Genomic DNA, 21,000 nt, shown 5'->3' with positions numbered 1-21,000 from the left:
TGTTTGACTGCCATTGTCAGTGCACGCCCCTTGTCCATTCATGGCTCGAGCTAGAGGGGTGGGGTGGAGGGAAGGGAGAGGTGCTTATTTTATTGCCATATTGGTGTGTTTGTGTGTGGGGAGGGGAGGGGGGTCGAGGTAGTAGGTTTAGGGTGGTGTGTGTGTTTGTGTGTATGTGATGGGGGGTAGGGTGGTGTGTGTATGTTGAGGTGGAGGGGGTCAAGGGTGGTGCGTGTGCGTGTGTGCGCGTACGTGCGTGCGAATAAACGTGTGCCGGAGCAGACGGCTTGGTGGTGGTCACTGCTGTGCTCTTATTGGTCACTAGGCAGACTGTGTGTAATGGGGAAATGAATGGTAGACACTGCAGCTCCATCTGTTCACACTCACATTGTTCAACCCTCCTGCCTTGGGACCAGACTGCAGCACTACCAAACCTAAAAAGGCGTTGAGTTGAGTTTGGACCACAAGGAAGCTTGATTCACTACACCTCCCTTTGGATTTTTTCTCATTTTATTCATTCTCTGCTGGATACATAGAACCTGGATTTGTATGTACAAAAATTTTAGAACATTTGAAAAAGCTGAGAAAGTCCTTCTGCTATGCTGGAATGACCAAAGCTATTCTGTCCGGAGCATATCTCTAGGAGTTCCTTCTGTATTTGTGTTGCTGTTTTTTTTGTCTTCCTTGAAGCCTGTGGTAAGTCTTTTAATAAACATTTGTATAGGCAGTTATATACGTTCATTTTATAGTTACAACAGGTGTAAAAACTACATCTGAAGTCCAATTTTTTCCCTGTCTGGTCCTGACCTTTGCACAGTTAAGTGCACAATTTTCATTGATTATGTGATTTACTTTAAGTGTTTGATTAAGCGTTTTTGTTTTCCAAATTCATGGTGGGAAACAATCTTAAATATATCTACTGATAGATAAGCTTAATCCCAGTTTGATTATTTATTCATTTGATCTCTATGATAAATTCATTGATAAATAGACTATACTTAATAATACCGGTATACTATCAGTAAAACAGTAAAGATGTAAGATGCTAATTGTCCTAAACATAGCTATGTGGTCCTCTGTAGCTCAGTTGGTAGAGCAGGGCGCTTGCACCGCCAGGGTTATGGGTTTGATTCCAGGGGCCACCCATATGTAAAATGTATGCATGCATGATTGTAAGTTGCTTTGCGCAAAAGCGTCTGCTAAATGGCATACATTATTATGTTTATACTCGTAACATAGCAACCAGGGAATCTCTACCTCATTGAAGTTTACATTTAAAATGGTTAAGGTTAGTGTTAGGTAAGGGTTATGGGTATGGATGGTCCAAGGATCCCGGATAGCACTAACCCATAAAACAGTGTTGGAATAGACAATACAAGATGGAGTGTGTTCGTGTTGAAGCTTTTCATTTCACCTTTGGGCTAAAGATACAGTTTATGTTTGAAAGATCGAATTGTTCAATCCATGTAGTCAGGCGCTTTCAGAGTCACCAGTCTTCATGTTTAATGACAGGGAAAGACAGGTCAGGGATTGCTGCCAATGAAAATAAAACATACTTTCACATACAGTAGCCTATGATACAGTGAATATTTTGTCTGAGAGAGCGAGAGAGAGAGACAACCTGTCCACTGTCGCTATGTACAGATACAGTGAGCGTTGTTATTGATAGAGGCCGCCATAGGCAGACCTGGCTCTCAAGAGAAGACAGATTACGTGCACACTGCCCACAGTATGAGGTGGAAACTGAGCTGCACTTCCTAACCTCCTGCCACAGATCACACAGACCCACAAAGAATTTTAAAACAAATCAAACACTGATAAACTCGCATATCTATCTGTCAGGAGAAATACCGCAGTGTGCAATCACAGCAGTAAGATGTGTGGCCTGTTGCCATGAGAAAAGGGCAACCAGTGGAGCACAAACAACATTGTAAATACAACCCATATTTATTTGTTTATTTATCTTCCTCTACTATTTGTACTAGAAGTATTTGCACATTGCTAAAACACTGTACACAGCTGATAATATAACACATGAAATGTATTTTTGAGTGCAATATTTACTGTTAAATTTTAATATTAAAAATGTTTCACTTTTGTTTATTGTTTATTTCACTTGCTTTGGCAATGCTCCCATGCCAATAAAGCCCCATTTAATTTAATTCAGAGAGCGAGAGAGAGGAGCAAGAGAGAGAGACGGGGGGGTCAGATATAAAGTGAGTGAAGGACTGAGCAAATGGAAATTCGTGTTCATGTCTGTGCTGAGGGGTTAAAGTGAGGTCCATTACCGGGTCACATGACAGTGGGGATATGTATCAGCCTTTACTGAGCGCCAGTTTCCCTGGTCCCCTGTGGTTTCAGTAGGCATCTGTTGCCCCTGCTGCCTATACACTCCCCCTGTCCCTCCTCCCCCTCTCTTTCACTCCTCTTACCTCCCTTTCTTTGTCCCTGGCTCAGTGCAGACTTCAGAGTGTCATGGCTCAGCATTCTGAGGGGAATAGGTCAGGTCTGCCCCAGGGGAGATAGCAGGGCCTGAGGGGGCTAACCCTGGCTCTCTCCCCCAGCCCCAGGGGAGATAGCAGGGCCTGAGGGGGCTAACCCTGGCTCTCTCCCCCAGCCCCAGGGGAGATAGCAGGTCCTGAGGGGGCTAACCCTGGCTCTCTCCCCCAGCCCCAGGGGAGATAGCAGGGCCTAAGGGGGCTAACCCTGGCTCTCTCCCCCAGCCCCAGGGGAGATAGCAGGGCCTAAAGGGGCTAACCCTGGCTCTCTCCCCCAGCCACAGGGGAGATAGCAGGGCCTAAGGGGGCTAACCCTGGCTCTCTCCCCCAGCCCCAGGGGAGATAGCAGGGCCTAAGGGGGCTAACCCTGGCTCTCTCCCCCAGCCCCAGGGGAGATAGCAGGGCCTAAGGGGGCTAACCCTGGCTCTCTCCCCCAGCCCCAGGTACAGCAGGCTCGGACACTGAGGAGGATGCTGCAGCATCTGCTCACTGTAGTAGGACCTTAACGCCCACTTCCATCGCTGTCTCTATCTCCATGTCTAGATCTAGCTTACCCTTTATTTCCATTTTTCCATATCATTCTTTGTCTTTATTTGTATCTCTCTCCAGCTGGAAGTCTAGCTTTGCATTTACTTCCACTCGTCTTTGCTGGAGACTGAGGCAGTGCAGAGGGGAGAGCAGTTTTGGAGTTTCTAGGACTGCTAGTGCCTGTGGTTATTGTTTGCAAAATAAAATGTGCAACCAGGGTCACTTATTTTCTAAATAGCCATTCAAGTTTCTCTTCATCTCTAATACAGAATAGGTCTGGTTTCTGTTGTTGCGTTTAATAAAACAAGATTACACTTAAGTCATCATATAAAGAAGTAATGGACACAGTCCTCTATAAATGAGTCAAAGGACTTTGGGTATTCATTAATTTGATCTCAAAGCCTTGGACCTTTCTACATTGTAATTTCTATTCAGTGTCTATTCAGCCATGGTCCTTTACATCTGACTACAGTACAATCAATGAACTGAGCACTGCATTGTACTACTTATCTTCATGGGGAGAATGAGTAGATCTATGATGTGTAGAAACATGGAAATATTCTGACCTCCTTATCCACTGCTTGTGGAAGATTTTAATGGTGTCTGTGTATGTTTGGAAGATTATTTGGGTAAAATTTGGAGGTTGTGTGTTTGTGTTTAAAGTGGGAGAGATTAAGAGTGTGTGTGTAGTGTTGGTGTGTGTCTATTGTTGGTGTGTGTGTTCGTGTTGGTGTGTGTGTGTGTTCATGTTGGTGTGTTTGCAGTCTTAGTGTGTGTGTGTTGGTGAGTGTGTAGGTGTGTGTGCAGTGTCTTATCATGTTTAAACACTTGCGGATTTCATCTGGTGAGCAGTGACTCAGGCCCGCACAAGTACGTCTGTTCTGATTCTGATGGGGTAATTGTATGTGGTGTGTGTGTGTTTGAATAGCCCCATCCTCTGTCTGTGCACACCGTATGCCGCTGTGGAACAATGCTCTGTAAGAGGAGTCCAGATTGGGATGGCAGCGGCTTTGTTTGGGGACGGCAGGCCAGACACACTTTAGCCCCCCCCCCACACACACACACACACACACACACACACACACACACACACACACACACACTCTCTTTCTTTGTTTGTGCCCCTTTTGTTGGTGGAGGACAAAATGATTTCAGCCATCTTGTGGCATTCATAGTGACCCACAATGGGGCAGCAGCTTGGATACTGAGGGGCAGGTCATTAGGAGGCCTTTTTTCCGGTACTGAGATCCCACCTTTACCCTACTTATACATGCAGACACACACAGACTTATACACACTCATACATCACTCCACACACACACACATATACACTCATATATCACTCTACACACACACTTATACACTCGTATATCGCTCCACACACACACACTTAAACCCACTCATATATCGCTCCACACACACACTTAAACACTCATATATCACTCCAGATATTCCCTTAAGTTTGATGTGCAGTGGTCTGGTGTAAATACAGGGCAATAGGACAACTGCTTGTGCACATTGATGAAATAATAGTATAACACGAACGTCTAGCAACCCAATGATTCCGTGTTCAAATCTCATCACTGACAACTTCAGCATTTTAGCTAATTAGCAACTGTGCAACTACTTACTACTTTTTAGCTACTTTGCAACAATTTAGCATGTTAGCTAACCCTTCCCCTAACCTTAACTCTTTAACCTAGCTCCTAACCTTAACCCTAACCTTAACTCCTAACCCTAATCGTTTATTATATTATGTATACCCCTGAGTCCAGGTTGCCCTGGCTCACTAGATTAGTGTGTCACCGTGCTCGGATGATGCTGTAATACATGTCTCTTTTAAAGGGGTCACTGAGCAATTAGGAGGCTGGCCCATTAGAACAGGTCTTTCTTTGTTTCGGCAAATCACAAACCTCAGCCAGGGCTGCACACGACCACTGATCCTAGTTTGAACATCAGGTGGTGGATGTAAAGAGTCCCCTTTAATCATGTCAAGACAAAAAAATACCATCCTGCATTCTCCTGTATGGGTGTAGGTGCAATGTAGAGTATGTTATTGAGTGTCAATTCCGCCATGTTTGTGTGTCTTAGCACGGTGTGTTGTTAACACCGACGTTGATTGAGAGCTTCTCTGACTGCTGATCTCATCGCTGCTAAAATGCAAATCAGTTGAAGTGAATGATGGAAATGACGGTTTTAAACCTGCCAATTTGGAGATGCATTTGGTGTGTCATTCAGCCTAACGCTTAATAAGCTCTACTACAGCTCAGGTTACTCAATTAGAACTATTCAAGGTTACCTACCGCCTGCAGCATGGGTGTTGGAAGGGAGGGCTGGGCCCAGGGATTTACTCTGGCTGTTATAAAGTATTTTAACAAGTTAGGAAATAGGAGTCAAATCACTTGGGGTTTAATTGTAACATTACGAAAGGTTCAAATAGAAATGTATTGAAAATTCCCCAGATTTACATGAGGAAACCAGTCTGACCAATGCCCCTCCCTCTCCCCCAGGCTTCTGTCTCAGGATTGGTCAAAGAGCAGCCCGTCAGCATCAGTGACATTGGGGTCGTCTGGGGTCAGAGGTCCGGTGTTAGATACTGGATGTATGAGTTGGCTTCATGGGCCTGAAGGACCATCTGGAGGATGAAACAGGCCACATCCTCAACCTGGCGCTGGATTTGGACTACCTCCACGTGGAAGGCACCGACCGCCAGGCCAGCTTGAGTGCCACAGTCGGCACCCACTCAGGAGCCTTGGAGAGGGACGAGACGGAGGTAGGAGGCACCCATAGCAGTGTCAGTAGTAGCAGCAGTAGTAGTAGTTGTAGTAACTCCTCTGAAGAGAGTGCTGCGTCGGACAGCGAGGATGAGCGGGGGGTCCAACATGGCTCTAGTTCTGATGCTCAGACCACTCACCCGCACCCCTGTCACCCTGCTGGGCAGGGCCCGGCACAGAGCCCCCATTCTAGGGACCCAACACACTCCACCAACCCCTTCACAGAGTATCGCTCCAAGATGGAGTTTGCCCTGAAGCTGGGCTACTCTGAGGAGCTGGTTCTGCTGGTTGTGCAGAAGCTAGGGCCTGACGCCCTCATCAATGACATACTGGGAGAACTGGTCAAACTGGGCACCAAGTCAGAGACGGATCAGGCTGGGGGGTCGGCCACCTCCCACTCGCCCTCCTCCTCCTTATCCTCCTCCTCTCTGGACTCCTGCAGGCTGGACTGCTCCTCCCAGCTGCTGTTGGATGACAAGGAGAACATCAGGCCTGTGGTGGTGGATGGGAGTAATGTAGCCATGAGGTGAGTCAACACAAACTGCTGCTCTATTCAGAAACACTTTACTCATGTTCCTTTTCACTCTGAAAAACCTCATCCACTAGCTCTTCTAATCTTTATTCTGTAGTATTATAGAAATAAACGAAGACACCAATAATTTCATGACCATGAATTTGTGTATGTTTTTCCACAGCCATGGGAATAAGGAAGTGTTCTCCTGTCACGGCATCCAGCTGGCTGTTGATTGGTTCCTGGAGCGCGGTCACCGTGACATCACTGTGTTTGTGCCCGCCTGGAGAAAGGAACAGTCCAGACCGGACACCCTCATCACAGGTTAACCAGCATTTCCACGTGCATCCCCAACATTCCATAACTCTCCACCAAACCCCCACCTTATTTTGATTAAACTCCACCCTCACTCCTGTTTTAAATCACCTCTTTCTCCCAACATTTGTGTCTTCCCTTTACTGTCAAAGGACAGAAACACATTTTAGGTAATTGAGGATGCTCAAATCTCAGGTCATTAACCATAAAAAAAAACTGAACAAATCTATCCTCCTGAGACCCCACAAAAAAGTTTGGATATTTTTTTTTTTACATAACCTAAGTGTTTGCGGTGGAAAAAAACATGTTACCAAAAATGTGTTTAGAAAAAATATTGTTATTTATATTTTATGGTAAGTGCAAAATTGTCCCCTGTAGTGGTCATTAGGATTTAAATATGAAAACATGTGCATTACAGTCAATGGGTACAGTAGGTGAAAAACAATTGTGGCATCTGGGTGTCTATATATAGAGTGTCTACTATAGAGGACATTTCTTAATAAGCTCTTATTTTGCGCTTATTTAATTTGAAACAATTATTACACAGTCCTGCCAACTCATTTAACTATTCCTGAGATATTCACTTGCTAGAAACAATTTGAATATCAAACTGACAAAAATTATAATTATTAATTACACACACTTCTTTTCAAATTTCCATAAAATGTGCTGATTCTGACGGCAGCCATTTTTTTCTACCAGGAAGATAAAGTTGTCAAGGTCCTACCCCCACACGTGATATCATTGAACATCCCAGAATGTCCTCTCAAAGGGACAACATGACTTAATACAGTGGCTTGTATGGCCACAGAGATTCGGACCAAGAACTGATGTCCACTAGAGAGGACAGAAATGGAGGATAAGATTAATAATTTTGCTCCTAATGTAATTTCCCTTACTTGAAATTGAGTAACACCAATGATACTTTGTTTCAATGCAAAACATAAATTTTTGCAGTATAAAGGACTTGCATTATGTTTTATCATTGATAAAAGTTCAATATAAACAAAAACATATATGATGTGTAACTATTTGTCAATTTTAAAGTGTTTTTCATGGTTGCAAAGGTGAGGGATGCAAATGCCACACCAATTCAATGTCACGTCCTGACCAGCAGGTGGAGTAGGTGTTAAGTGTTGGTCAGGGCGTGGCAGAAGAAGTTGGGTTTTCTTTGTTCTGTCTAGGTTGGGTGTTTCTATGTAGAGGTAATTGGGGTGGACTTCCAATTGAAGGCAGCTGTGTGGTGTTGCCTTTGATTGGAAGTCCTATATTAGTTGGGTGTGTTTGTCTGTGTGTTTGTGGGGAATTGTTGTGAGCACTGCTTTGTTCTGTGTTGAGCCTATGCTAGCCAGACTGTTTGCAGTTGTTCGTTCGTTCGTTTCTTTGTTATTTTTGTATGTTCATTTTTGAGAGTAATTAAAAATCAAGATGAGCATACATGTACCTGCTGCGTATTGGTCCTCCTTCACCGACGACAACCGTGACAGAATTCCCCACCACCTACACAGGACCAAGCAGCGGAAGAAGGCTGGCAAGGACTGGGAGACCGAGAGGCACCCCCAAGAATTTTTTAGGGGGGGGCACAAGGGCTGTGTGACGGGGCAGGAGCTGCCCGCCAGTCAACAGTCGCCAGAGCTGCCCGCCAGTCAACAGTCGCCGGAGCTGCCAGCCAGTCAACAGTCGTCGGAGCTGCCCGCCAGTCAACAGTCGTCGGAGCTGCCCTCCAGTCAACAGTCGTCGGAGCTGCCCGCCAGTCAACAGTCGTCGGAGCTGCCCGCCAGTCAACAGTCGTCGGAGCTGCCCGCCAGTCAACAGTCGTCGGAGCTGCCCGCCAGTCAACAGTCGTCGGAGCTGCCCGCCAGTCAACCATCACCGGAGCTGCCCGACAATCAACAGTTGTCGGAGCTGCCCGCCAGTCAACAGTCGTCGGAGCTGCCTGCCAGTGAACAGTCGTCGGAGCTGCCCGCCAGTCAACTATCACCGGAGCTGCCCGACAGTCAACAGTCGTCGGAGCTGCCCGCCAGTCAACAGTCATCGGAGCTGCCCGCCAGTCAACAGTCGTCGGAGCTGCCCTCCAGTCAACAGTCGTCGGAGCTGCCCTCCAGTCAACAGTCGTCGGAGCTGCCCGCCAGTCAACAGTCGTCGGAGCTGCCCGCCAGTCAACAGTCGTCGGAGCTGCCCGCCAGTCAACAGTCGTCGGAGCTGCCCGCCAGTCAACAGTCGTCGGAGCTGCCCGCCAGTCAACAGTCGTCGGAGCTGCCCGCCAGTCAACCATCACCGGAGCTGCCCGACAATCAACAGTCGTCGGAGCTGCCCGCCAGTCAACAGTCGTCGGAGCTGCCTGCCAGTGAACAGTCGTCGGAGCTGCCCGCCAGTCAACTATCACCGGAGCTGCCCGACAGTCAACAGTCGTCGGAGCTGCCCGCCAGTCAACAGTCATCGGAGCTGCCCGCCAGTCAACAGTCGTCGGAGCTGCCCGCCAGTCAACAGTCGTCGGAGCTGCCCACCAGTCAACAGTCGCCGGAGTGGCCAGACTGCGCTGAACTGCCGGAGTGGCCAGACTGCGCTGAACTGCCGGAGTGGCCAGACTGCGCTGAACTGCCGGAGTGGCCAGACTGCCCTGAACTGCCGGAGTGGCCAGACTGCCCTGAACTGCCGGAGTGGCCAGACTGCCCTGAACGTCCCGGAGTGGCCAGACTGCCCTGAACGTCCCGGAGTGGCCAGACTGCCCTGAACGTCCCGGAGTGGCCAGACTGCCCTGAACGTCCCGGAGTGGCCAGACTGCCCTGAACGTCCCGGAGTGGCCAGACTGATTGATTGAACCGGAGTGGCCAGACTGGCCAGACTGCCCTGAATGTCCCGAGTTGCCAGACTGCCCTGAACGTCCCGAGTTGCCAGACTGCCCAGACTGTCCCGAGTTGCCAGACTGCCCAGACTGTCCCGAGTTGCCAGACTGCCCAGACTGTCCCGAGTTGCCAGACTGCCCAGACTGTCCCGAGTTGCCAGACTGCCCAGACTGTCCCGAGTTGCCAGACTGCCCCGTGTTGCCGGACTGCCCGGACTGTCCCGAGTTGCCGGACTGCCCGGACTGTCCCGAGTTGCCGGACTGCCCGGACAGCCCCGAGCCGCCGGACTGCCCAGACTGCCTGGAACGGCCAGAACCTGAGCTGCCTCCAACATAGGTGGGTTGGGGAGGGGGGGTGTAGCACAGTGCCGTCGTTGACGGCAGCCACCCTCCCTTCCCTCCCTGTAGTTAGGGGGAAATTTTCGGGTTGTTTTGGGTGTTTTGTGTTTTTTCTTTTGAAGGTGCATTCGGGGTCTGCACCTTTAGGGGGGGGTAATGTCACGTCCTGACCAGCAGGTGGAGTAGGTGTTAAGTGTTGGTCAGGGCGTGGCAGGAGAAGTTGGGTTTTCTTTGTTCTGTCTAGGTTGGGTGTTTCTATGTAGAGGTAATTGGGGTGGACTTCCAATTGAAGGCAGCTGTGTGGTGTTGCCTTTGATTGGAAGTCCTATATTAGTTGGGTGTGTTTGTCTGTGTGTTTGTGGGGAATTGTTGTGAGCACTGCTTTGTTTGGTTTAGCTTGCCACACGTCACATCGTGAGTACCGTTCATTGTTTTGTTTATTGTTTTTTTTTTCAGTGGATGCTCTGCTCTTTTTTTTAACATTAAAATATGAGTATCCACACTTCCGCTGCGCCTTGGTCCTTCTCTCTCCCGCACGACTTATTCTGTGACATTCAAGGACAAACCTGTAGCCACTTTAGACTGTTATAGACTTGTCTAACCTTTTACCGATATCATTGCTTATTTGCATATAGGTGGGAATTGCGTACTTTTACATTCTCTATAGGCACAAGCCGAGCCCTGGTGTTAGGCTACTTGACATTTAAATGTTTCATCAGAGAAGAATCACACACAAACGCTGGGTAGCTTTGTTCATGAATTCAAATCAAATCAAAAGAAATGTTATTGGTTACATACACATGGTTAGCAGATGTTATTGCGAGTGTACTGCAAAGTTTCCAAAGGACTAGAAGCGAGGCAGCCCTCTCTGTCGGCGCCATCTTAATATATTGATTTTTACATGTCTCACCAGACTAATAGTCTGAAGCCATAGTCAATTTCTGCACCTAAGTTCCTAGTTTATCTTATACTGTATAAGTTCAATCAATCAAATGTATTTATAAAGCCCTTTTTATATCAGCCGATGTCATAAGTGCTATACAGAAACCCAGCCTAAAACCCAAACAGCAAGCAATGCAGATGTAGAAGCATGGTGGCTAGGAAAAACTCCCTAGAAAGGCAGGAACCTAGGAAGAAACCTAGAGAGGAACCAGGCTCTGAGGTAGGTGGCCAGTCCTCTTCTGGCTGTGCCGGGTGGAGATTATAAGAGTACATGGCCAAGATTGTTCAAACGTTCATAGATGACCAGCAGGGTCAAATAATAATAATCACAGTGGTTGTAGAGGGTGCAACAGGTCAGCACCTCAGGAGTAAATGTCAGTTGGCTTTTCATAGCTGATCATTCAGAGTTAGAGATAGCAGGTGCAGTAGAGAGAGAGAGTCGAAAACAGCAGGTACGGGACAAGGTAGCACGTCCGGTGAACAGGTCAGGGTTCCATAGCCACAGGCAGAACAGTTGAAACTGGAGCAGCAGCAGGTGGACTGGAGACAGCAAGGAGTCATCAGGCCAGGTAGTCCTGAGGCATGGTCCTAGGGCTCAGATCCTCCGAGAGAAGAGAGAAAAAAGAGAAAGAGAGAGAGTTAGAGGGAGCATACTTTAAATTCACAAAGGACACCGGATAAGCCAGGAGAAATACTCCAGATATAACAGACTGATCCTAGCCCCCCGACACAAAAACTATTGCAGCATAAATACTGGAGGCTGAGATAGGAGGGGTCGGGAGACACTGTGACCCGTCCGACAATACCCCCGGACAGGGCCAAACAGGCAGGATATAACCCCACCCACTTCGCCAAAGCACCGCCCCCACCACCACTAGAGGGACATCTTCAAACCACCAACTTACTACCCTGAGACAAGGCAGAGTATAGCCCACGAAGATCTCCCCCACGGCACGAACCCGAGGGGGGGCGCCAACCCGGACAGGAAGATCACGTCAGTGACTCAACCCACTCAAGTGACGCACCCCTCCTAGGGACGGCATGGAAGAGCACCAGTAAGCCAGTGACTCAGCCCCTGTAATAGGGTTAGAGGCAGAAAATCCCAGTGGAGAGTGGAACCGGCCAGGTAGAGACAGCAAGGGAGGTTCGTCGCTCCAGTGCCTTTCCATTCACCTTCCCACCCCTGGGCCAGACTACACTCAATCATAGGACCTACTGAAGAGATGAGTTTTCAATAAAGACCTAAAGGTTGAAACTGAGTCTGCGTCTCACATGGATAGGCAGACCATCCCATAAAAATTGAGCTGTATAGGAGAAAGCCCTGCCTCCAGCTGTTTGCTTAGAAATTCCAGGCACAATAAGGAGGCCTGCGTCTTGTGACCGGTTCGTTCGTGTAGGTATGTACGGCAGGACCAAATCGGAAAGATTGGTAGGAGCAAGCCCATGTAATGCTTTGTAGGTTAGCAGTAAAACCTTGACATCAGCCCAAGCCTTAACAGGAAGCCAGTGTAGAGAGGCTAGCACTGGAGTAATATGATCACAATTTTTGGTTCTGGTCAAGATTCTAGCAGGCGTGTTTTATTTTTATTTTTAAATTTTTTTAACGAGGTAGGCCAGTTGAGAACAAGTTCTCATTTACAACTGCGACCTGGCCAAGATAAAGCAAAGCAGTGCGACAATAGACAACAACACAAAGTTATACATGGGATAAACAAACGTACAGTCAATAACAATAGAAACATCTGTATAAAGTGTGTGTAAATGAAGTAAGGAACTAAGGCAATAAATAGGCCGATAGTGGCGAAGTAATTACAATTTAGCAAATTACACTGGAGTGATATGTGCAGATGGGGATGTGCAAGTAGAAATATTGGTGTGCAAAAGAGCAGAAAAACAAAAACAAATATGGGGATGAGGTAGGTAGTTGGTTGGATTGGCTATTTACAGATGGGCTGTGTACAGCTGCAGCGATTGGTAAGCTGCTCTGACAGCTGACGCTTAAAGTTGGTTTGTAAGGTTTGGCGACGAATATGTAGCGAGGACCAGCCAACGAGAGCATACAGGTTGCAGTGGTGGGTAGTATATGGGGCTTTGGTGACAAAACGGTTGGCACTGTGATAGACTGCATCCAATTTGCTGAGTAGAATGTTGGAGGCTATTTTGTAAATGACATCGCTGAAGTCAAGGATCGGTAGGATAGTCAGTTTTACGAGGCTACGTTTAGCAGCATGAGTGAAGGAGGCTTTGTTGCGAAATAGGAAGCTGATTCTAGATTTAACTTTGGATTGGAGATGCTTAATGTGAGTCTGGAAGGAGAGTTTACAGTCTAGCCAGACATCTAGGTATTTGTAGTTGTCCACATATTCTAAGTCAGAACCGTCTAGAGTAGTGATGCTGGACAGGCGGGAAGGTGCGGGCAGCGATGGGTTGAAGAGCATGCATTTTGTTACACAAGCATTTAAGAGAAGTTGGAGGCCACGGAAAGAGTGTTGTTTATCACCAACTGAAGTGTATTTAGTGCTTTATCTAGGTAGACGGAAAGTAGAGCATTGCACTTGTCTAATCTAGAAGTGACAAAAGCATAGATGAATTTTTCTGCATCATTTTTGGACAGAAAGTTTCAGATTTTTGTAATGTTATGTAGATGGAAAAAAGCTGTCCTTGAAACAGTCTTGATATGTTCATCAAAAGAGAGATCAGGGTCCAGAGTAACACTGAGGTCCTTTTATTTGAGACAACTGTACAACCATCAAGATTAGTTGTCAGATCCAACAGATATCTTTTTGTTTCTTGGGACCTAGAACTAGCATCTTTGTTTTGTCCGAGTTTAAAAGTAAAACATTTGCCGCCATCCACTTCCTTATGTCTGAAACACAGTCTTCCAGGGAGGGAAATGTTGGGGCTTCACCATGTTTTAATGAAATGTACAGCTGTGTATCGTCCGCATAGCAGTGAAAGTTAACATTATGTTTCTGAATGACATCACCAAGAGGTAAAAATATATAGTGAAAACAATAGTGGTCCTAAAACGGAACCTTGAGGAACACCGACATTTACAGTTGAATTGTCAGAGGACAAACAATCCACAGAGACAAACTGATATCTTTCTGACAGATAAGATCTAAACCAGGCCAGAACTTGTCCGTGTAGACCAATTTGGGTTTCCAATCTCTCCAAAAGAACGTGGTGATCGATGGTATCAAAAGCAGCACTAAGGTCCAGGAGCACGAGGACAGATGCAGAGCCTTGGTCTGATGCCATTAAAAGGTAATTTACCACCTTCACTAGTGCAGTCTCAGTGCTATGATGGGGTCTAAAACCAGACTGAAGTGTTTCATATACATTGTTTGCCTTCAGGAAGGCTGTGAGTTGCTGTGCAACATTTTTTTCAAAACATTTTGAGAGGAATGGGAGATTCGATATAGGCCGATAGTTTTTTATATTTTCTGTGTCAAGGTTTGGCTTTTTCAAGAGAGGCTTTATTACTGCCACTTTTAGTGAGTTTGGTACACATCCGGTGGATAGGGAGGCGTTTATTATGTTCAACAGTGGAGGGCCAAGCACAGGAAGCAGCTCTTTCAGTAGTTTAGTTGGAATAGGGTCCAGTATGCAGCTTGAAGGTTTAGAGGCCATGACTATTTTCATCAATGTGTCAAGAGATATAGTATTAAAAAACTTGAGTGTCTCCCTTGATCCTAGGCCCTGGCAGTGTTGTACAGACTCAGGACAACTGAGCTTCGGAGAAATACGCAGATTTAAAGAGGAGTCCATAATTTGCTTTCTAATGATCATGATCTTTTCGTCAAAGAAGTTCATGAATTTATCACTACTGGACTGAAAGCCATCCTCTCTTGGGGAATGCTGCTTTTTAGTTAGCTTTGCGACAGTATCAAAAATACATTTTGAATTGTTCTTATTCTCCTCAATTAATTTGGAAAAATATGATGATCGAGCGACAGTGAGGGCTCTTCGATACTGCATGGTACTGTTTTTCCAAGCTAATCGGAAGACTTCCAGTTTGGTGTAGTGCCATTTCCATTCCAACTTTCTGGAAGCTTGCTTCAGGGCTTGGGTATTTTCTGTATACCAGGGAGCTAGCTTCTTAAGACAAATGTTTTTTGTTTTTTGTGGTGCAACTGCATCTAGGGTATTACACAAGGTTAAATTTAGTTCCTCAGTTAGGTGGTTAACAGATTTTTGTACTCTGACGTCCTTGGGTATGTGGAGGGAGTTTGGAAGGACATCTAGGTATCTTTGGGTTGTTCGAGAATTTATAGCACAGCTTTTGATGACCCTTGGTTGGGGTCTGAGCAGATTATTTGTTGCGATTGCAAACGTAATAAATGGTGGTCCGATAGTCCAGGATTATGAGGAAAAACATTAATATTTACTCCACGGGACAAAACTAGGTCCAGAGTATGACTGTGGCAGTGAGTAGGTCCGGAGACATGTTGGACAAAACATGTCTCCGAAAGCCTTTTGGAGTGGGTCTGTGGACTTTTCCATGTGAATATTAAAGTCACCAAAAATTTGAATATTATCTGCCATGACTACAAGGTCTGATAGGAATTCAGGGAACTCAGTGAGGAACGCTGTATACAGTCATTTTATGGGGGGGAAGTGAAATTTGCTATCGTAAATGTTAGCAACACATCCGCTTTTGCGGGAAGCGCGGGGGATATGGTCACTAGTGTAACCAGGAGGAGAGGCCTCATTTAACACAGTAAATTCATCAGGCTTATGCCATGATTCAGTTAGGCCAATCACATCAAGATTATGATCAGTGATGAGTTCATTGACTATAACTGCCTTGGAAGTGAGGGATCAAACATTAAGTAGCCCTATTTTGAGATGTGAGATACTGTATCACAATCTCTTTCAATAATGACAGGAATGGAGGTCTTTATTCCAGTGAGATTGCTAGAGCGAACACTGCCATGTTTAGTTTTATCCCAACCTAAATTGAGGCACAGACAACGTCTCAATGGGGATAGCTGAGGTGACTACACTGACTGTGCTTGTGGCAGACTCCACTAAGCTGGCAGGCTGGCTAACAGCCTGCTGGCTGGCCTGCACCCTATCTCATTGTGGAGCTAGAGGAGTTAGAGCCCTGCTTATGTTCATAGATAAGATGAGAGCACCCCTCCAGCTAGGATGGAGACTGTCACTCCTCAGTAGGCCAGGCTTGGTCCTGTTTGTGGGTGAGTCCCAGAAAGAAGGCCAATTATCTACAAATTCTATCTTTTGGGAGGGGCAGAAAACAGTTTTCAACCAGAGATTGAGTTGTGAGACTACTGTAGAGCTCATCACTCCCCCTAACTGAGAGGGGGCCAGAGAAAATTACTCTATGCCGACATGTCTTTCTAGCTGCTTTACACGCTGAAGCTATGTTGCGCTTGGTGACCTCTGACTGTTTCATCATAACATTGTTGGTGCCCGACATGGATAACAATATCCCTATACTCTCTACACTCGCCAGTTTTAGCCTTAGCCAGCCCCATCTTCAGACTAGCCTTAACGTCGGTAGCCCTGCCACCTGGTAAACAGTGTATGATCGCTGGCCGATTCTTTACTGCGGGTCTAATACTGCGGGTAATGGAGTCGCCAATGACTAGGGTTTTCAATTTGTCCGAGCTAATGGTGGGAGGCTTCGATATCTCACCATGTGACATCTCACCATTAAATCCGCTGCATGGTCAATCTGACATCTTTATTGGCCTTGCATCATTTACGGTGATACGGCCTCTGCAGAAGTCAGGGCATTCACACTTCTTGAGCTTTGTAGAGCAACGCAGAGCTGTTGTGAAAGTATCAAAACAAATGTTATTTGTCACAACAGGTGTAGACCTTAGTGAAATGCTTACTTACAAGCCCTTAACCAACAATGCAGATTTTTTTTAAATACCTAAAAAAAGTAAGAGATAAGAATAGCAAATAATTAAAGAGCAGCAGTAAATAACAATAGCGGGGCTTTATACAGGGGGTACCGGTACAGAGTCAATGTGTCAATGTGCGGGGGCACCGGTGTCAAGCTAACTGAGATAATTATGTACATGTAGGTAGAGTTATTAAAGTGGCTATGCATAGATAATAACAGAGAGTAGCAGCAACGTGGGGGGGGGGGGCAATGCAAATAGTCTGGGTAGCCATTTGATTAGCTGTTCAGGAGTGTTATGGCTTGAGGGTAGAAGCTGTTTAGAAGCCACTTGGACCTAGACTTGGCGCTCCGGTACCGCTTGCTGTGCGGTAGCAGAGAGAACAGTCTATGACTAGGGTGGCTGGAGTCTTTGACAATTTTTAGGGCCTTCCTCTGACAGCGCCTGGTATAGAGGTCCTGGATGGCAAGAAGCTTGGCCCCAGTGATGTACTGGGCCGTACGCCCTACCCCCTGTAGTGCCTTGCAGTCGGAGGCAGACCAGTTGCCATACCAGGCAGTGATGCAACCCGTCAGGATGCTCTCAATGGTGCAGCTGTAAAACCTTTTGAGAATCTGAGGACAAATCATTTTCAGTCTCCTGATGGGGAATAGGTTTTGTCATACTCTCTTCACGACTGTCTTGGTGTGCTTGGACCATGTTAGTTGGTGATGTGGACGCCAAGGAACTTGAAGTTCTCAACCTGTTCCACTCCACTGCAGCCACGTTGATGAGAAGGGGGACGTGGTCGGTCCTCCTTTTCCTGTAGTCCACAATCATCTCCTTTGTCTTGATCACGTTGAGGGAGAGGTTGTTGTCCTGGCACCACACGGTCAGGTCTCTGACCTCCTCCCTATAGGCTGTCTCATCATTGTTGGTGATCAGGCCTATCACTGTTGTGTCATCAGCAAACTTAATGATGGTGTTGGAGTCGTGCCTGGCCATGCAGTCATGAGTGAACAGGGAGTACAGGAGGGGACTGAGCACGTAGTCAATAAAACTAATTCTCACATAGGTGTTCCTTTTGTCCAAGTGGGAAAGGTCAGTGTGGAGTGCAATAGAGATTGCATCATCTGTGGATCTGTTGGGGCGGTATACAAATTTGAGTGGGTCTAGTGTTTCTGGGATAATGGTGTTGATCTGAGCCATGACCAGCCTTTCAAAGCATTTCATGGCTACATACGTGAGTGCTACGGGTCGGTAGTCATTTAGGCATGTTACCTTAGTGTCAAGGAAGTGAGTTTGTATCTATACAGGACCTCCTGCCCCCACCTACCGTCAACCAATCATGTCAATTGGGAGCTATATGGAGCTATACAGAGCCCTCCGCATTGTTACAAAATTTGAACGGCGCATGGCGATGTGCTACAGAGCTCAATTTGGCCTCTGCAATTGCGTCACATAATGCATACCTCTCTCTCTCTCTCTCTCTCTCTCTCTCTATCTCTTCTCTCTCTAGACCAGGAGATATTGCGGCATCTGGAGAAAGACAAGATCCTTGTGTTCACTCCATCTCGTAGGGTCCAGGGCCGCCGGGTGGTCTGCTATGACGACCGCTTCATCGTCAAGCTGGCCTACGAGTCCGACGGCATAATCGTCTCTAACGACAACTACCGGGACCTGGCCAATGAGAAGCCAGAGTGGAAGAAGTTTGTTGACGAGCGGTTGCTCATGTATACGTTCGTCAATGACAAGTATGGAAGTCCCACCAACACAGTGGACAAAGAGCCAATCACTATTAGTATCTGGAGTTGTTTTTCCAAGGGGATTGATATCTGATGGTGTGTCTGGTATGTGGTTGTGTCCAGGTTCATGCCTCCTGATGATCCTCTGGGCCGCCATGGTCCCAGTCTGGAGAACTTCCTGAGGAAGAGACCAGTTATCCCAGAACACAGGAAGCAGCAATGCCCCTATGGTAACACCTAGCCATTCTCTCTTATGCATTATTCATTCAGCCTCTTTTGGCTTGTCTCATAATTGAGAGTTAACCATCCTGTATTCTCTCCTTAGGGAAGAAGTGCACTTACGGCCACAAGTGTAAGTTCTTCCACCCTGAGAGAGGCTGTCAGCCCCAACGCGCTGTGGCCGACGAGCTGCGTGCCAAGAACTCCTCTTCATCCTCTACCTCCTCCTCAAAAAGGGTGGGCGAGGCTCTGATGGTGAAGAGTCACAGCATGTCCAGCAGCTCCAGGGTAGACGGGCTCCCAGACCCCCACCAAGCTCCCCCAAAGAGGCAGTCGGACCCCAGCCTTTGCGCCCCCTCCTACAATGACCTCCTGGAAGAGCGTCTAGGCAGGAGGACTAAAGCAGAGGCCCGCAGAGGGAGTAGCAGCAGCAGTAGCAGCAGCTGCAGCAGCAGCCTCCTGGCTTCTGCTCCTGGGGGACCTTCTTTCAGCCACGGCTTCTCTCTTCAGGACTGGGGGAACACTTCCTCCAGAGCTCCAGGGCTGTCGGGGCTTGGTCACTCAAAGTCATACTCCACCTGTGAATCCCCGGAGCTAAGCTACCACTCCCTGATGAGGGCCTACTCCAGCCTAAGCCTGGTAGTGCCGCGGAGCCCCGATCGGCTGTTCCCGGCTGACCTACGGACGGGCTCACTGGTGTCTGACTGCAGCAGCGAGGGCAGCGTGAGCTCAGACTCCTTCTCCCCTGATCCCCTGCTGGATGACAGCCTCAAGTGCCACTATCCCCATCACCACCACCATCACTGCCCTAGCTGCTACCCACATCACCCTAACCACCTACCCCCTGGTCTGACCCAGCACCCCCATGGAGGCTCCCACCATGGCTACCCTCTAGCTCAGAGCAGCCTGGAGGATCCTCCCTCCTCCCTCCACCACTTCAAGGCCCAGCTCTCCTACCTTCCTCCTCATTTTCAGCAACCGTCTGTGGGGAGCCACTCTGGCTGTTCTGGGAACTACCCTCCCCAACCTCTATCCCAGACCTCAAGCCCCCACTCCCACTCTCACAGCTCTCCTCTGGGGCATAACCTGGGGGGCTCCATCTGGCAGGACAACAACAACCTCTACAAGCAATCCCCTGTCCACCCAAGGAGGATCTACCCTGGGCCAGGACAGGAGCAGCGACTGGCCAGATGGGACCCCCACTACCAGCATCCCCCCCAGGCCTGCTATGAGCCCTTCACTTTCCAGTCCCTGCCTGAGGGCCGCAAACATCCCTGGCACTCGCCCTGGCCCAGGGGGATACACTCTCCCCATCCTCAATCCCTTTCCTCCTCCCATCCTCCACCTCTTACCCACCCCTCCACGGCCACCCAGCACCAGGAGCCCCCTGCCCTGGGCAGATACCAGGACGTGAGGGAGAATGTGTTTGTCAACCTGTGTAACATTTTCCCCCCAGAGCTGGTGAGGGTGGTGATGTTGAGGAACCCCCATGTGATGGACGCCCAGCAGCTGGCTGCAGCCATCCTGGCTGAGAAGTCCCAGGCTGGCTACTGAGTACTGACACTACTGTAGCAGAGGAAATAAGTGGCGTGCTCAACTCTATAGTCCCCCCAAAACATCTACGATGCAGGGGAAGATGCTTTATCTTTTTCCATCAAATATTTTTTCAACCTTATTGTTTTATGTCACTGCCCTGCTCGTTCATTACTGTTGTGTGGTATGAGAACACCTTCAGCACTTAAGGTCAGGATGGTTTATGGTGGGTGGGTGGGTGTGAACGTGTGCCATGGTATTCCGGAGACTCTTTGAATGGGATGTGTTGCTTTAATTTATTTATTTTGTAATATATTTTAAATTATTTCTATAGCTTTTTATATTTTTTAATGGCACTTTTCATAGATTTATTTATGATTTTTTTGGGGGGGGAGAAGTGTTTCAGGGTGCTTCAGAGTTAGGGAAAATCCTGAGGTGTCAAAACAGGGTGAATTCTGGGATTCCAAATCTAGGGTATGGTTTGTCGTCATAAAATTACACTTCCAAACATTTTAAACTAAATGACAAAGCAAATACATACGTCCAAGCTACACTGATTTCATTTTATCCCTGTCATTTTTCATTAGAGAATTGTTAAAACAGGTGGTGAATTTGATATCGTCGTTGAAAGATTTGATGAATTTCCCCTTTAGAGAAGTGAAACACAGGAACTCCAACTGTTAAAGGCCATGTGAAAACCCCAGATTATTGTTTACTCTTACATACAGGAGCTAGTTCCTCTCTGGGGAGAGATCAAAAACTTACTTCACAGCATGGAAGATTGCGATATTCATTTTCTTTTCCTTTTTTAAATCATTTTTCTTTGTCCTCCAAAAACATTCTGGCCATTGAAATCATATCAAGATGGTTCTTGAGGATATTCAAACTAGTGCAGG

At 47.3% G+C, this 21,000-nt stretch overlaps 1 protein-coding gene across 1 annotated transcript; it reads left to right on the top strand.

Annotated features, from left to right (window-relative positions):
- Positions 1-404: 404 nt before the first annotated feature.
- On the top strand, positions 405-20,240 carry LOC115160529 (probable ribonuclease ZC3H12C). The gene is made up of 6 exons (XM_029710696.1): positions 405-696; positions 5,537-6,326; positions 6,496-6,635; positions 18,127-18,361; positions 18,476-18,582; positions 18,678-20,240. Exons 2-6 carry the CDS (start codon positions 5,644-5,646, stop codon positions 20,123-20,125), a joined length of 2,613 nt encoding a protein of 870 aa, XP_029566556.1. The 5' UTR covers positions 405-696; positions 5,537-5,643; the 3' UTR covers positions 20,126-20,240.
- Positions 20,241-21,000: the final 760 nt, after the last annotated feature.

The sequence above is a fragment of the Salmo trutta genome, chromosome 24 (genome assembly GCF_901001165.1).
Source record: "Salmo trutta chromosome 24, fSalTru1.1, whole genome shotgun sequence".
Lineage (NCBI taxonomy): Eukaryota > Metazoa > Chordata > Actinopteri > Salmoniformes > Salmonidae > Salmo > Salmo trutta.
Note: the sequence above shows the minus strand (reverse complement) of the source record. Positions and strands in the feature narration are given on the sequence as shown.